This window comes from Myzus persicae, unplaced genomic scaffold (genome assembly GCF_001856785.1).
Source record: "Myzus persicae strain clone G006 unplaced genomic scaffold, MPER_G0061.0, whole genome shotgun sequence".
Lineage (NCBI taxonomy): Eukaryota > Metazoa > Arthropoda > Insecta > Hemiptera > Aphididae > Myzus > Myzus persicae.
The window spans coordinates 787,259-806,344 of NW_019104100.1; the positions used below are offsets into that span (position 1 = coordinate 787,259).

The 19,086-nt window shown below is 34.3% G+C and overlaps 1 protein-coding gene across 1 annotated transcript in view; it reads left to right on the plus strand.

The window, feature by feature from the left end:
* Positions 1–18,790, plus strand: part of LOC111038737 (dopamine receptor 1-like) — a 218,378-nt gene extending 199,588 nt beyond the window's left edge. Inside the window, exons 2-4 of the mRNA XM_022321964.1 lie at positions 840–945; positions 1,937–2,246; positions 12,955–18,790. Of these exons, the coding sequence (XP_022177656.1) occupies positions 840–945; positions 1,937–2,246; positions 12,955–13,903 (1,365 nt within the window). The 3' untranslated portion in view covers positions 13,904–18,790. The remainder of the gene's footprint in view (positions 1–839; positions 946–1,936; positions 2,247–12,954) is intronic.
* The last annotated feature ends 296 nt before the right edge of the window (positions 18,791–19,086 follow it).

Below are 19,086 nucleotides of genomic sequence, written 5' to 3' on the forward strand. Positions count from 1 at the left end.
ATTAAGTTCCTAGCATATATTAATATGAAGAAAATTCAAATAAAAATTAGTAGTTTTTTTTCTTCGTCTAAAAATAAAACATGAAATGTATCGCTGCATTTCATCAGAATTTACAATTTTGCGAGTTACTGAATTTTGTCATTTATTTCTTTTTGGTAATTGTTCAAAATCGAAATAAAATAACAACTTAACTTGACATTTTATGTGCATATAAATTATAGATTTTAGTATTTTATGGACATGATGTAACTTTTAGATTACGAGGGATCTTAAAAATCTGTCATTGTTCCTGTTCGTTTAGAATATATGATTTGTGAGCAATATCCATAAAATATCATAATGTATTATACACACATTATTGTTATGAATGACTGATGGAAAATCGTTGTTCTAAATTGCACCCCCCCCCCACCCCCACCTACCCACACATCCTGAAAACCATACATTTCATCGAATTCAGCGATATTTTATACGGTCTTAATATTGTTTACCAAAAAATACATGAGCGGAGGTGTGCGAAACGAAACTTGACTGTCGTCTAACACTGTGCATCATAGTACCGTTCGTAAATTGTGTTATACAAATTTAAACGGTAACAGAACTAATAACGTTTCGGGTGGATAGAGCTGGTTTATCCAATTTTACGAATTTTCTTCGGTACGCCTATTATACTATACATATTCGCACAATGGCTTACGAAAATAGAAACTGTCTGCGCGCTTATTTCGATAAAATATATTATACTCGTCGGCATTAGATGTACCCGCCATCGGCGGCGACGAACGTATTGTGCGTGAAAACGTATTGGCACTGATGTTTTATGTTTCCTTTGCTTTTAGGATACCAATTCAAAATCAAATTCGACAAACAACGGGACACCGGAAAATGACGAGTACGAGGACAGCGGAGAGGTTGCTCTGACAGCGCTGCCGCTGTTCTGCATTGGTAAGTCGAACGCAGAACAAATCACGTCGGCTTGAACGGTATAAGGCCACACCAATCTATACAGTACGATCGTAATAATGGCGTATACGATATATGTTATGAAATATGTCACACAGTCAACAATGCATGGTTCATGTTTCGCTGCAGACGAGTTTTCAATAAATACCTATTTGTTCGTACAAATCGACGTGATTAAAAATGACATATATCATCGCGGTATAATCCAGTCGCCGAAGTACGTGGAACCTAACCTCGCGGGGGTAGACAATTTATTTTTGTTAGACTAATGTTGCTACTTAATACTATACATTACAGTACTAACGGAAATCACGAAATATTATAATTTCGTATAACTCGTAGTAGTGACTAGTGAGTATAAGGGGATAGACTTTTATAGTTTTATGTGTAATTTTAACGTCCTTTAAGCGCATATTTAAACATATTTCAAATACTTAAAAGTCCATTCTCGCTAAATCCAGACCGATTTTATTCGTGACTGGTTTTGGGCAAAAATCTGTTTTTTCGTAATTTTTTTTGATTTGCCAAAAATTGTTGCTTAAGATTATTTTAAAGAATACTGGAAAAATTCTAATTCACCCCATAGTACAAAATAGATACAATTTACTACCAGAAACCTCCCAGAAAGGCGTCTTCTAAGACAAAACAAAATAATAAATTTAAAAAAAAAAGCATATTGTAAAACTAATACATATTCATCGCTCTACTCGGAATCCAATATCACTATTTATTGTCCTTGCATAGTATTACGTTGATAAAAATCATAGGACTTACTGACTGCACTTTTAAGACAAAATTCATAAATTTTGAATTTTATTGATTCAACCCGACAAGAAACCAGAAACAATTCAAATAAACGTCAAAATATGTTATTATTTTACATTTTAATGGCTTTCGTTTTCAATGGTTAATTGTTTTGAAATGTTTGGCATAACAACAGTCGTACATTATACTGCTTATTCATGTTTTCCAGGATCGTTTCTAATCGTCGTTATATTCTTGTCGATCGCCGGCAACGTGCTGGTGTGCATGGCCATCTACACCGACAGGGGATTGCGAAGGATCGGCAACCTGTTCCTGGCCTCGCTGGCGATCGCCGACCTATTTGTCGGAGCGTTGGTCATGACTTTCGCACTGGTAAACGACCTGCAGGGCTACTGGATGTTCGGCGCCAAGTTCTGTGACATTTGGACTGCTATAGACGTGATGTGCTCCACCGCATCCATTCTCAACCTATGCGCCATATCACTCGACAGATACATTCACATCAAAGACCCACTGAGGCAAGTGGTGTGACTTAAATATCAGGATTTGACCAATGACCGTATTTATGTATATTTATTTTTTATAATGTGATAAAAACCAATAATACATTTCAAGTTTTGACCTTCCCTGCAGCAAAAATGATTGTACACAGGTACCTAATATAATAATTAGTTGTCAGTCATTACCTATCCACCTATATATTCTGTCATACAGATGTATATATAATTAGCTGTAAATTAATTAGCTTTCGGAAAATCCTTTCTTAATGCACTCTTACATGTTGTACGAAGGTACAATGTAAATTTCAAGTCTCGACCTTTCATAGTGTTGCCTGTCAAGAGCATGTTTTAGTTAGTTAGGACATCTTCTTTTATATAGATTTATACAGATTACGATAATATTACTTTTTTACAATTCAAAAAATATTAGAAAATGGTTACACATTATGAATAATAATGTCAGTTATTGATTATTTCATCACTATTGTGACTGCCAAACGGGTTTTTTTTTAAGAATACGTTGATTCACTTACGTTATTGTACTCCTCCCTCCCCTTGAAAATCACTTGATATACATACCTACTTAATTTAGACTGCTATTTATCTTGATAATCGTACACCACTAAACGTAGATACCCATAATATAATACTATTGTAAAACCTGCAACGGTGCTTCATCGATATCGTAAATCCAGGTGCGCGTATAAATCCCATACAAATTGGTTCGCGCCAAATAGGATACACCCCAGTACGTGGCATAGCTATCTAAATATCTTCAACTGTTTCCATTTTACTGCGAATCTATATGTATTAGGTTTTGATTTCCCGAAATCTTTGTATATCTAGTTGGGTACGACTGGGGTGTAAAGGGCTTACGATATTATTGTCTCGGAAGTTAAAACGACAATGACATTTGCTTATTGGATGAGCTATAGCGACGACTGTTTTATTTTACGTTTCATTTTTACGTAACATATATTTTGTTTGTTGCAATAAATATTATTATTATATTTTTTAAATATTTATAATACGATATACTATACTACTTTATTATGTATTGCTGAATACAAGATAATAATTCTACCATAGAAGCGAGGTAAAAACAATTACAAGTACAAATACCATCTTTTATTTTTTTGATTTTATAAAACATGCTTAAGCCCAAGATAGAAAAATGAAAACGAATAATTGTATGTTTAAATATTTTAAAGTGAAACATCGTATTTTCTAATGTATTTCGTGGTTTACGAAATAAAAATCATAATAACTGCAGTCAGTATATAAAAGGGGTACTTGCGTGATTTGTACAGTTTATTTTTTCATTACAACAAATTCGAAGAACCCGTGAAAATGTAATTTATAATAAAATCGAGCTGATGACATTTTTACAGGTCCATTTTCTAATTAACCATGTATATAATGTTGCAATTATTTAGAAACAATATTAAAATTGAATACCAAGTGCTTTTGCTTCTTAATAATAAAGACGTTATCATTATAGCGAGAATACACTTAATATACAAGAATGAAATGTTGTAAAAACTACTGTTAATTTAAAACATTGTAACCTCCTCACCAATTACGACTTAATGAGTTGTAAAAAAAAACGACTTTTATTTTGCTAAGATATCAAAAATAATAATAGTAGTGTATAAAAATATATACTTATGATGACTTATAAACTGACGTAGGTAACAAAAATAATTAATAGATTCCGGGCGCGAAAAAACCTACGAAAAAATGTATATTAACTACCAGCTAAAAAAATATGTTGAAATATTCTAAAACTTTTTTAACAACGTGCATATACCGGTAAATTTAACGTGCAGTGTCAGATAAACTTTAAGATGAACTTTAAGAACTTGCTAAGCTTAATTTAAGGAAAAATTATCTCAAAAGTAGTTTTTATTCTTTATGAATGGCCTATGGGCTTGAGTATAAAAATATAAAGTAACTTCTACACTTACAGTGAATTTTAAAACGAGTAAAATATCGTGTATAATTAGTAAGGTATCCAACATTTTAATCCGTCCGCAATTAATTAAAATCAACGAAAAAAATAATGTTACTTTAATCTCAGACCCATTTGTTACTAACCATAATATTCTCATATCAATAATTTTATACTACATGTTAGAATATTGTAGTTTTGAGTTTTTATTTGATACACAACAGATTTATTCTAAAACTATTTTATTTTGTCATTTGTGCTTTCTAAGTTCTAAAAAAGAATATTATTTGCATCCTTAAATCTTAAAAATGCGATAATAATATTAATTTCAACAGCAATAAGATTGAACTCAACTTAATTATTGATTTTAACTAAATTCGTATTTTAATAATATGCCTGGATTAATTTTTAATGATTATAGTTTTGAAATTTCAGACTTTTGGCATTCAAAACCGATGTAACTATAACGCGTGAAGGTACAATGTAGCGAAATGTTATTCGTACCATTTTACGAACGGATTTTAGAACAAAAGTGTACACATAAAAGTTGTACGATCGTTAAATTTGATTGACGACTGGTAGCAGTATGTAACATAATCGAAAGCCACAGGTTTACTCATGACTTGCTTAATCATATTGACGTGTTAAAATTCACTGCCGGTATCCAAGTATCGGGGCTATACGCGGTTGGGCGAAGCATAGGGTGGGTAACATTGATTCGAACCCAATTACGCGGGAAAGTTGATGAACGAACGTGACGGGCATAGTAACCCCCGGTGTTCGCGTTAGAGATAGTGAAATTAAATTGGAAAAAGTGGTTGCCATTTTGACCTTAAATTTTTTTTTTTTACTTTTTCGTTGGAGCGATATACCGCACGGTTTACGCACTATAACGTCTAATCTCTGGTGGAATTCGTTTAAGAACAACAGCTGTCTTGCACCGTGTAAATGCTTTCATCAAGTGTCATCAAATTGTCTATTCCCGAAAAAATAATGATAAAAACAAGTTTTTAATGCCAATATTATTATTGTTATTCAATATCATTTCGATTATACTCGGAAAAATATTTCCAATCAGGACAAGCAAGTCACACTCGTAGCTTACCTTATAACTCAAAACCTTATACCTAAATCAGTTTACCGACCTCCTTTTAGTTAGCAAAATGGTGTACCATCAATAAGTTAAATTGTATATTTATGCATTACATGACGCCTACGTCTTATTATGCATTTAAATCATATTTATGTACCTATAGGATATTTAATTTAAAATCACATTGGGTTTTATCAAAAGATTAGTTTTTCCTCCTCGCGTAAATATTTCAAAAGCAAAAAATTGATCTTATGATCAAATTTTCTTATTTTACTATGACGTACAGATTGCAAGTATCTGTTTTTTTTTTTTTTTTAAACTAAATAAGTAATAGATTTATTTATTATGACATATTCGATGAATTTTATATTAAATGATAGTTTAAAAAAAAATGTAAGAAAAATGTATATTATGTTCTTCTGCTCAGTTTTTTCGATCCAGTCCATATTCTTAGATTGACATGACCGGATTTAGGTAAACCTCGTTATTGCTTATTCATCATTATATTCCAATAACAATAATATAGGTACCTATATTATATAATCAATGACTGAATTTATTATTGCTATTCCAAAATGCAAATGCAATACACACTGCTGCAACGGTGATGATATATTATATTATGTAAATCTGAAATCGAACACTACACTATATTATTATTATTATTGTAATGACTTTTGTAAACAAGATTATTATCACGGTGCACCATCAAAACATATTAAAAATGTAAAACGAAATATTATTCCATCCGTCACGGAGACGATGTATTTTCGACGTACACCCTGACGCGACGCGTATAACAATAATTATTACATCACCCTCGAGCTATATATTATTACATTATACTGTTTATCACAATTGTTTATTCCGGTCGACCTGAAAACGCAATCCCGACGGTTTGCCAACCGAATTCAAAAGTTCACTCTTGTTCCGAGTGACCGCTATAATTTTGTTTGTCGTATAGTTTAAAAACATATATATATAAATAATATGTATGTGCGTGTACTACATATACCCACCGGGCCACCGCTCGTCGCCCGAGTCAGTTTTTCCCGTTGACCGCGACCCCAAGCCACAGGACGCCCCTACTTTGCGGTCGCCGTGTGCATAATAATATTATAATATCATATTATTATATTATACAACAATACGTTCAAACGGACGTCGCGCCGCCGCCCTTCGCGAAAATATTTAATCGCCCTCGTTATCGCCGCCGGAAGTTTTTTTCGCCCTCCAGCCACCTCGGCAAGGTCGATTTGGAGGTCGTCGTCGCTGAAGTTTACCTGCGATTTCGTACGGAATTCTAGCGCGACGTGAGAATAGATCCCGGGAAAACAGCATCACGGAGACAGCTGCAGCAGACGCGGTGTACTAAAATAATATAATAATACACATTTATAAATACGACGACGTGTGCTTATACTTATGTGCCCGCATGCTCCTCTACGACTAGTTATTATTATATTGTTGTGGTTATGTAGGTACCTAAACGTCTGACCGCCCGGGACCAAAGGCCGTCTCTGGAGTAAACGCCATTTGCATTTTAAAGACGTCCCCGCGATACACGGCCGCCCTTGTATAATCCTCGAAATTGCAAACGCTATTTGGCTGGCGACCCTCCCGCGGAATAAGCTCGCGAGGCTTAAGAATTTCTGTGCTTCCGTTTATAATCGACTGCGTTTTTTGTTTCTTCGAAACCGTCGCCGCCATCTCTCTAGACCGTTGAGGAATTATTATTGCAATACGTACACATGACGTGAAATATATTATTCTTTTTGTGTTATATTTCAGTGGCAGCCCAGCGATACCTACCTCGTGTTCATCATGTCATCACGGCTCATTACGTCATGACGACGTAAATAATATTATAACATAAATATATTATTTTTTCGTACAATTTAAAATCACTATAGTCAGTCGCGTCAGACGTGCACACTTGACCGTCGAGTATAATATAGGCACTGTATAATAATATACCTCTATATTACGTTGTTGTTATTATTATTATTATTACATTTACCGACAATACGTTTTCCGTAAAAGCATAATATCATACACGCGCGTAATATATAATATTATAATATAATACCGACAGCGTTCAACTCTCTGTGCATTTTATGGGGTACCTGCAATATTATTATAATATTATGATATTATGTCGTTATTATAGACCGGCAGTATAGGTTTGAGTGCACATATATGTGTACACGACATAATATACTATGTTTGAGGGTATATAAAGAGAGCTATGGCTAAGGCTGCTATGGCAATGGTAAACTGGAGCAGACTTCAAAGGCTCGTTTTAAATGCATGCGCTTCAATCGTATTCCACCGAAGCACAATCTGAATTACACGCGATACTCGAATGTACATCGCTTGTAGCTTTTATTCGTATAAACTCTACTACTGCTGCTGCTGCTGCTGCTGCTGCTGCTGCTGTTATTATGATGATAATAACAATATTTTATGAAAGTATGTCATGTAATAATAATGGCCGGCAGGATTTTTTATTCATTTTTTTTTTTCGTTAAACGTTTTCATTCCTTCGGTTTAGCTCCTTCAACTATATAAGCTATTATTCCACGAACAAACTGGCCCCGTGCGTATTTTAAATATTCTAAAACTTGTCCGCTTTCGTGCACATTATATAATATTATAATACACATAATATATTCGACGAGAGAGGGTGCAGTGCTTTAAAATATGGGTTAGGCTATGAGTTTGGTTTTAAGATAAAAATATGTTCTTCGCAGAACGGCGAATGAATAGCGTGTGAATAATCACATAGGTCAGATATCCCACGTGTCCTTCGTCTTTTTCTGTTTTTCGCAAATGCCTATAATGATGGCCGATGATAATTTTCTCGTGGGTTTTGTCCGATCCTGTCAGATACAGATCACATCGTCTAAATCTGTAGCGCAGGATAACGACGATCTTGTGTATAGTGCAAAATAATTTGAAATATTAATGAGTACATGTATATAGGTGCATTTATTTGGCACGGGTTTATTATCTTACGGCTACAGTAAATATACACAATTTAATATGATATAATTTATTCATTTGTTATTATTTATGAAAATACCTAGATATATACCGAGTACACCGTATACGGTGGTAACAACTGCAATGAACAATATTATGTCCAATTTTAATGGCCGTGTAGTAGAGAAATGTTTTCACTGTTCGGAAATCGAGCACGATGAACAAAGGTCTGCACGGTAGAACATGACTCAAATTAACTGTAATAATTAGAATATTTCTAAATTGAAAAAGTGTAAGCAATAAAATACCTGCTGAAAACTAACAATACATTAGTGATTAGTCTCACATTATATAGGAACAAGAAAAGGTGAACGTTTTTAATACTTCCACTTTTGTTGTATCAACTCGTCGATTACCTACGGAGTTTTTTAATCTATTTTTGAATAATACATCCTAGAATTTATATTTCAATTCGCTTTTAATCTTCTTATTTTTCACCACTTTTTTCGCCCTAACCTACTAAATTACAGAATGAATTTTTCGTTAGGTTATAATAATAACACTCGTCAGTCGTAATTTCGTTTTGTGCATATATTTTAGGTACAGCATTGCCCAATGAGCTTCCTAATTTCTTCTTGCCGTACCTACCATAAAATGCATAACAAGCAGTGAACGGCCTTGATATATAGGTACTAATATAGAATAATACAAAAATACGGGTAATCTAACGAGTTTAAAATCGCGTTTTCCGGAGGGTGGCCGTATGGCCTTGCATTCTCGACCGTTGATCGAAAAGAATAAAACCGAATAAAAATAAACTATTGGTAAGGTACATAAATATCACACACACGCATATATAGTGACACAACATCGCTCCACGTGCAAAAACAAAAGACACACACACACACACACACATCCGATGGAATTGACGCGTGTCAAGTCTCACCCGCGGGTCACGCCGCACCAACAACAACAACAACATGGTCGGATAATATATTTTGATTAATTAAATTTTTTAATGATTTTCGAACTTGCAGCAGAGGCGAATGGCGCAAAATCGATGGTAGTTGCGGCGAAAACACCGAACATAATACCTTTTACGGTATAGGTAACGTGTACCTATTAAAATAAAATAAAATAAAATAATAGGTATGTTAATGTTGAGCTGCAAGCTCTTATTCGCGTTTGACACTCGTCGCAGATTTCGAACACTCGAAATTTTTTAAAAATTAACAACATTAACATACAGCTGCAGCGAATGAATGAACTATATACTATTATGGTATATTATACTCAAATAATACGACCAAATCCCTAACCTCACCAACGTTGTGAGCAGAAAAATAAATGTAGGGGAACCTGAATAGTCTTCCAAGATTACGTCAATATAATTAATACATACAATAATAGTTTTGTCATAATTACTATATTATTGTTCATTACAACTTCATTAAGAAAATAATAAATATAATTTACAGGACAATATCCGTACTATTTTTTAATAATAGTGTTATAACGCTGTTAATATATTTATATATATTATTTTTAGGAAATTGTACTGTAAATCAAATTTGTTATTTTCTCAAAGAAGTTTCAATAAATATTAGTTCTATATTACATACACTAAATACCTCTATATTAATAATAATATAACAACGATTCGGTATATAAATTATTATGCTTATTAACTATACAGGGTGTAAAAGAAAGACAAAGAGAAACGAAATAAATTTTATTTACACTGAAAGTACAATATATACAATATATATTTTTTAATTACTATTATTATAAAGGCCACTAATGTGTTACTATGATAACTTAGCAATTACATATTATATATATATATATTAATACCAACAATTTTAAATTTTATTAATTTTTTTTTAGAAAAATTCAAAATAGTCAATTTGCAAACTATATTTTGAAAAAATTTTGATTTTAAAAAGTTTAGTAGCTTAATTTTTACAAAATGTTTTATAGTAATTGATTTGTATAACGTAATCATTTTTTTTAAATATTCTTTTTGAGGATTTTTTTTTTGTCAGTTATTTCTGTTATACCCTGCATATTAACGTAACCACTTACATTGTTTATTTTAGAAAAGTTTATAAAACACTTTTTAATTTTTTGTCGGAGGCAACTACATTTATATACGAGGGATTTGGATTACCCTTTGTTTTTTTCTAATGTGATTTTATAATCAGAACTTTACAATAAACATTATTGTTATTACAGTTTTCCAATACAAGTTCAATAAAACTTTCAGAAAACCCTAGAGGTTTTTTTTCCATACACTGCTCGCAGCTTTAATTTCCTTCTCGGAGATATGGACGATATGTCCATACCAGCTGCTATGACTTTTTTGGCGTAATCTAAAGACTTCATTATTTTTTCGCCTTAAGATGGACTGCTATTCTTCTAAAGTTCATTAATTTTGAATGAATAAATATGAATGCAGTAAAAACGTGGCTGTATTAAAGACACTTGTACGCAGAAAATTACATTAGCCTACGAAATAATTTTAATAATATTTATTTTGGCCCGGAGAATCGCAAATCCTAAGGACAGCCCTGCGCCTGTAACACGTGCCACGACTCGAGCTCAGTCTATAGTGTGTCCCACATCGACGTAATTAAAGTGCATTACCATTAATTGTCCAACATTTTGAGTTGATTTGTTAGCACCTTTATAATACGATATATACCGATATCATAGATATAAAACATGTTTTCCCTGTCAAGCAATATAATAAATGATTATATTAACTTTTTTAAATTATATTTGAAAGTATATATCTATAGATACGAGGGTTGTATACGTTCAAACGGTATAATTAATTCGATATACACGTGGTGAAAAGGTTTATATTATAAGAACAGTATAACGACATAAATTTTTATTTTATACGCTTTTCGGCTATTCAGTGAAATATTATTATTGCAGCGATATATCTGCCACGCCATCTATTCGTCCAAAATAGAACCGTCACGGTGAACAAATTGTTATTCTATGTTGCCGACTTTTTTTTTTTGCAGAACATAAATAAGCTCTAAATCGACCGCATTTGAAAGTTAAAAGCCCCTACACACAATATGATCTGGTCGGGCCGACAGATAGCCTGACCAAATCAGGTGTTGTGTACAGACGACACGACCTCTGCACGACTTGATCAGATGAATTTTAATTCCACTAGTGCAGTAGTTGGAACGGCCACCTGACAAGACCCGACAGGATCATAGTCAGATGACAAGTCTACACACGACCTGATACGACGTCCGACCTGACCAAATTATCCTGTCGGCCAGACCAGATCATATTGTGTGTAGAGGGCCTTAAATATTAACTTTTTATCATACATGACACCGTCAACATTACATTTTTATATTATTTCTGGTATTTCTATATAATACGTATTATTTAAAATTTATATATTATCCGTTTCTGTTAAGTTTAAAAATATAACAATTTTAGTACGTCTATAAATGGTTTCTTACATTTTATTAAATCATATTTAGTGATTTTCTTAGGATTTTCGATACTCTTTATGTTTATCTTAAATGTTTTTTTTCCTTTAGTGTTTCATAGCTCTACAAAGTCATAACCCGGTTCTTAGTATATTACAATATTACAATTGATTTATGTTGGCTGAGAGATAATTCACTGAATTTTTTTACTATAAAGGTTCGCATGTTGCTAGAACGGTTAACGGGAATAACCAAAGGGTGGTTAAATGATGTTACATATTATTAGCACACCCGTTAATTTTCTGGTTTAGTATACCATTAATACAACAAATATATTCAAGTCCTGAACAATTAGCGCTTTGAATTGTATAGAATGAAATGCAAATGATAAATCAAATGTATCTATGTACAACGGGTCTCAATCTTATTAAACTTAATTTCCTGTAGAAGCCACCTGTAATTTTTTACATACAAAATGTGAGTTTCATTAGTGCGTATTGTTATACCTACCTTAAGCAATAACATCTGTAAGCTCCACTGATATGATTATTATTAGAAACTTAAACTCGATTGTAAATTTTTTTTTTTAAATTAAATTGTTTTTAAGAAACAACCGCAATCACTCTGAAGACTCCTCAAAAGGGAGTTCAAATAAACTTAAATTTTTATTTTCCGTCGTTTTTTCAGAATACAGATTTATGTATAGATAACCTATGTGTCTGTGCGTTTTCTATGATAAGGAACAAATGTTAATGAATGAGGACCAATGATAAGTATAATTGACATAAACCTATAGCCACCCCATACATTTAACCCAAATCGCACCTGTGTGATTATATCGGGTGGTGGCTAAAACTTAACGCGCAAGTGAAGCAAGCAAAACGGGGAGGTGCATAGTGACTAAATAATAAAAACAAATTGTCAGTAGTGTTGTTGTTATTATTATTGAGTTTGTATGACAGTGCGTATGACAGTATAATATGTTGTGTGGAGAATAAATCGAGGGAAAATATTATTCGAACGATGTGCCACAAAATACTATAAAATTGTATTGGATAATTTTATACCAACGTATACGTGATTACTCGGACGGTTCACCTGTTTCATAGAATAGATACGCATATGACCCGTCTGTATATTGTTCCTCTGTGGACTATATTATACTGTAACGTAATATCATTAACGTCGACAACATTAATGATGACCTATGTACCGGTGTTTGCGGTGTTACAGGTACACGACGTACTTGAACCGGAGGAACGCGCTGCTCGGCATCGCTGGCGTCTGGGCGCTGGCCGCGTTCGTGTCCGTGGTGCCCATCTGCATACTGAGCATACACCGGCCGCCGAAGCCGGTGGTGTTCCACGCGGGCGACACCGAGTACATGAGGTGCGCGCTGGACCTGACGCCCGAGTACGCCATCATCTCGTCGTGCATCAGCTTCTACATACCGTGCGTGGTGATGATCGGCATCTACTGCCGGCTGTACCGGTACGCGCAGAAACACGTGCAGAGCATCCGGGCGGTGACGCGGCCGCTGACCACGACGACGACCACGGCGGCCGCGTCGTCGGCCACGCTGACGGCCGTGCACCACCACACGTCGCCGTACCACGTGAGCGACCACAAGGCGGCCATCACGGTGGGCGTGATCATGGGCACGTTCCTGCTGTGCTGGGTGCCGTTCTTCTGCGTCAACATCATCGCGGCGTTCTGCAAGACGTGCATACCCGAGGCCGCGTTCAAGGTGCTCACGTGGCTCGGCTACTCCAACTCGGCGTTCAACCCGATCATCTACTCGATATTCAACACCGAGTTCCGGGACGCGTTCCGCCGCATACTCACCACCCACTATCCGGACTGGTGCTTTTGCAAGGGTTACCGGACCGTGGTGCTCAGCTCGGACGCGTCGTTCCGGCACAACCAGCGGCGGAAGCCGACCGGCGGCGGTGGCGGCTGCGATTTCGTGTCGTCCGCCTCGGCCACGGCCGTGGTCGCCGCGTCCACGGTCGTCAAGCACAACGGCAAGGCGGCCGCCGCGACGGCGTCCGCGCAGCAGCCGGGGTGCGGCGGCGCGGGCGTGCCGCCAATCACGAGCCCGAGATCGTCGGTGGCGTCGCTGCGCCAGTCGCGGCTCAACTCGTCCGAAAAGATCATCATCGAAGCCGACGAGGAGATCTGACCGCCCCGCGGTGGCCGGCTTCCGCGCGACGACATGCCTCGTTTCACCGTCGAGTATCTCGTCTGAACGCGACAACTGTTGTACGGAATCGCACGCGACGTGTTGTACAATATTATTATTCGGTTGTAATATTATTATTATTATTATTATGTAATAATCTATGACGTTATATTATTCGTCCATAAATCATTATATTTATATGCAAATAATATACCCCGATCCATCGTCCCGCTGTCCGGCAGTCTACCCGCTAGGGCTGTACCGCAAACAGAACAGGAATCGTTTTTGAAAGTCACCCTTAAAGTACGTTTTCTCTGCAGCGCCAAACGGTGGAACAGCACGGCTACTATGTCAGGACCGATGACAGTTGACGCTGGACGCCAGACGCTGCGCGGGGAAAACGTACCCAGGAAAACCGGAACCTGTGATTTGTTGCGGCGGCCATAATGTATAGGCGTTGCATTATCCGGATCGAAATGATACGGTTTTCATTGTTTCTTTTGATCATTATTTTTTTTTTTACTGGTTATAATCGGTATACAATAGGTTCTAGACGAAATTTTCATTTTTCCCAGAACCGTACCGAAACAAAAAAAAATATATAAAAAAGCCGATCTCCCCACTCCACGCATTTCCTGTCAGCGATTCTCACACCGTTCATTGCCACCAGGGCCGGCTCAAGGGGTAGTTGACGTGAGCCCACGTCCAGGACGGCATTTTGAAAACAGTGATAATGATATTATTTTGGGTGTGGCAAAATTTGATTTTGCCTAGTCCATTATTTCCATTATTTTTAGCCGGCCCCGATGATAATCATTTAACTCACAATATAGTTTAATATTAAAGTGTCCTACAGTTGAAAACCAAAAATTCACTGCTTAAATTAATATCAAAAGTTATTTATGATTTCAGGAGTTAACAACTTTTCGTTCGGATTTCCAAAGAAAGAGTTTAAAACCAAAGCCATCGAAATTGATATTTATAATATTTGTAGATATATATATATATATTTATATTATATATAGATACAAGGACCGGATGTTGATCAATCTTTCATCTTTTTTATTTGAACGTTATAGACGATGCTTCCTAATCAAAAATATAAAATACAAATCAAAGTAACAAATTTTTGTTTTGCCATTTTCCACATTTCAAGATCGGCTTTCGTAATTTCCTATACAGCTCATTTTCAACAATTTTCACCAAGAGAAAAATCATGAGTTTATGAAACGCTGTACAAATATAATACCTCGTGGAAGTAAATAAAAGAAAAACTGTTTGTCTCTTTCACTCAACTAGCGCAGTGGTAGGTACGTAGTTGTACAATAATCTTTTATTCTCATACACATTTAGGTACTGCCATTAAAAATCAAACAGATTGACTTTGCTATTGGATATCATAAAATTATCATCAATAATTTAAATTTGAGATAGTTCCCTAATCATTTTTCACTTGCGCTGTGCGATGTTAACCGCGATGACAAGACCTGATCATTACAATTTTGTTGCAATAAATTCTATAAATTTTATAATGTAATGTCTATTTTTGAGAATTTTAGAATTGTCTTAATTTATTTTCATAGGGTCTTAAAGTATCTACATCCGGGCCCTAACTATTACTGTTGTTATAATAATAATAAAAATGTAATCAAGAATACCTTTTTTTCAGTTAACCATCACACTAGATGTATATGACGCCTTAACATCGTGTTATTGTTTATCCGATACATCCGAACGCCGGATATTATTTTTACACCCAATCGGTCGGTACGGTTCCTCCACAAAAAAAAAAACACTTTGTCTTAAAATATTTTTTTTTATCTTCTGCCACTTGGACACATTGGATGTATGAGAGTTGGTACGTTTGGAACGCGTGTTTTTATGCGGACATGGAATGGTCGTCAAAAACCCGAGCGGTCCCCCATCCGATAGCTAGCAACGCCAGACGATGCTTGACTGGACCCAACATTGTAGTGCGACTGGGGCCAATTACCGGGTCCCCTCATAATAATAATACAATTGTTACAGAGGCTGCTGTCGTTTTTGCCACGGTCGACTGGCGAACCACATTTACTATACCTAAACCAGGCACCCCACATCAAATTTTGGGCCTCTGTATTAAATGTTTTTGAGGGCCCTATAAAAAATGTTTAATAAAATACAATCCATTACCAGAAATAGGGGTATCCTATAAATAATTTATTAGTACCCGAAATCAATGATTAACCCAAGGCTTAAAATAAAAAAAATTCTCAATATATTATTACAATACCTATGCGTTGATATTATAATCGTACAATATTATATTTGACATAAACTATAAGTATTCCTGTTAAAATTTTAAAAATTACAAATTTATATTTCAACGGGCCCATGTATTCCAGATCCAACAGCTCCCCTCCTCCTTGTGGTGCTCTGCAGCCTACAACTGATATAATATTTATAATATATAATATAATAATTACATAACATTATCTTAAAGGTTAAATATTTCACTACACGAATTTATAATAATAATATCTGCAGATTAAAATAGTACACTGTACGTGAATAAATAATTCCTCTGTATATTTACACGCCATTTCGGTCATGACGATTGTATTCCGACTTTTCAAAATCCATATCCATCGGGTACGTCATGTTTACACGACCCCATAAGTTTAAGGTATGAATAATAATCTGTACTCTTTTTTTTATTATTAATGTATTATATAAGTATAAATTAAAAGTGCCAAATTTTTTCTCGCATTTTAAGTTGTTAACATAATATTTTGTATCATAACTGTGTTTCTGCAATGAGTAGTTCCTATTTTAGTCGAGATGCTCGTGCATGTAAGGTACTTTACATTTGAATCTTTGGTCTTATTAAATATATAACAGTATTGCCTTTTTTATGGTTACAATAATATGTCACTTGAGGGAGCATCGGCTTGTATCTTATAATGTTATCCTATTCATTAAACATTTTTATAGAGATCGAAGTTTAGGTATAGGTAATAAGCAATCGTTTGTACGTGTAAAATATTGTAAAAAAAAAAAATAGGTGTTACATATTTTGATAGGTAGTGCAAGCGATCGGCTTTTCGTATCATGTAAAAAACAACTGCTCAATTACGTTATCCGAAATTCCATCAGGAAAATGAAATTAAAAAACGAATCTAAAAAAATTAAATCAAAAATCATTGTTCTTTTAACTATGTTCACTTCGAAAAAAAAATATAATAGGGATTCAACCTAGACTTCTAGATTGAACTGAGAATGTTGCACATCTAAGAAAAACCGACTTACGGTTGACTGTTTGGTTCACCCGTATAAAACATGATATAAAACTATTAAAATAAACTTATAATATATATATACGAACCCTATTATTCGGTATATAATTTATTCCTGTATAAAAAACAATTAAACGGTTCGAAAATAAAGTGAACCAAGACAACTAAAATCAAAACATTAAGCATCAGCCACCCAAACAGACCCTTATTTGGTTAGGACCGGCATGCCGTGATAAACACACCGGCACATCGCCTTTTACTTTGTGGGGTACTTGATGACGAAGAGTTACTTAAAATAATGCCTGTAAGTACCTACCAAGTATTAAACGTTGTTATGATAATATGCCTAAAATATTAAATTTAAATAGAAAAGCAAAGTGCGATATTATAATATAACAATAACGTTATTACATTGATATTATATCGTTGGGGTGTCTCTATCCGTCTTAACCACTTGCTATAAAAAATATTCAAATACACATTAAATACGTATTGATTTCGAACAAATTTAGTTTTTTTAGTCAGTTATACACACCTAAGCGCACTTGCTGCAGAAAAAACCATCAAAATATGTCCTCCAGGTGAAATTGACCTTCAGATATGTTCAACTGTGGATGTTCAACGTTAATAATATCATTTAAAATACGCATCAATACCTATCAAACAGTTATAATATTATATTTTAGTTTAAACCGTATTGTATTCATATCTGTAATTATAATATTATAGGAAAGCAAACGCGTTTAAATAATCCGTTTTTTTATATTCAAATGTTTTTTTCAAAAAAATCAATCTGGTCATTGGTATCCCATTGGTAGGACACGTGGTTTGTAATGCAATGGGCTTGAACGTCAAACACTCGATTTTTAAAGAATTTGTTTTGTACCCAAGATAGTGAATAATGTATAAAAAAGGGTTTCAATCGGGGGAAAAACCTAAAATTCCACTGCAGTCATATTTATAAACGTTTGCTTATTAGAAACCGAATTTACACTATAACAAGAAGATAACTTGGTCGGTGCAATATCGTTTTTCTTTTTTTGATATTAGTTTTATGACGTATTTTATGGATAAAGTATTGTCTTCTCTTACTTGTGAAAATATGGTTTCTCTTATACCTACCATTGTAGCCCACGAGAAACATTTTTTAACATACAAATGTAGGACTTGTATAGCCACTTATCGATGACTGTACCTCTACCGACTTACCTGTTGGAATTTAAAACTATATACGCACTAGTATTATTCTTAGTTTAGTCTCAAGTTATTTTAAGATCGTTTATAAAACAATATTAAGTTTTTACATTCTTTATAAATCCCATCCATTATGTGATATGTAGGTACCTATACCAACGGTTTTATGATATTGATTGCTGTGTTATTAAATTATTATTTAAATGTGTTGATAAAATATTATTTTATTTATACCTACCTACCTATTTTTTCTTATCAGCATAATTGTTGTTATTGTTATTGTTGTTGTTGTTGTTGTTTTAAACGCCATCGTCAAAATGTTCTCATTTGTACTATTATAATATTATATGATTTAATGTTGTAATATTAATCTACTTATACATCTGTGTTACGTTAATATAATAAATCTCGTATAAAGCAATTAAAACTATAACTTTTTTTTCATTATTTGTTTGTTTATTTTTTTTTCCGTGGAAGATCGAGTGACGAAAGAGGCGTTCATTTTATTTTTATTTTCATGTTCTATAAAGATAACATTTAAATCTTGAAACTTCAAAAGTTTATATGTTACAAATTAATCGAGCACAAACACAAAAAATGCACATTTTCTGTTTTCATCGTCCACATATATTTTTAATTTTATTCAAAATATTGATGTGTTAAAAGTTGCTTATTATAAACATTTGAATATATTGTATCCTTAAGTTATTCCCT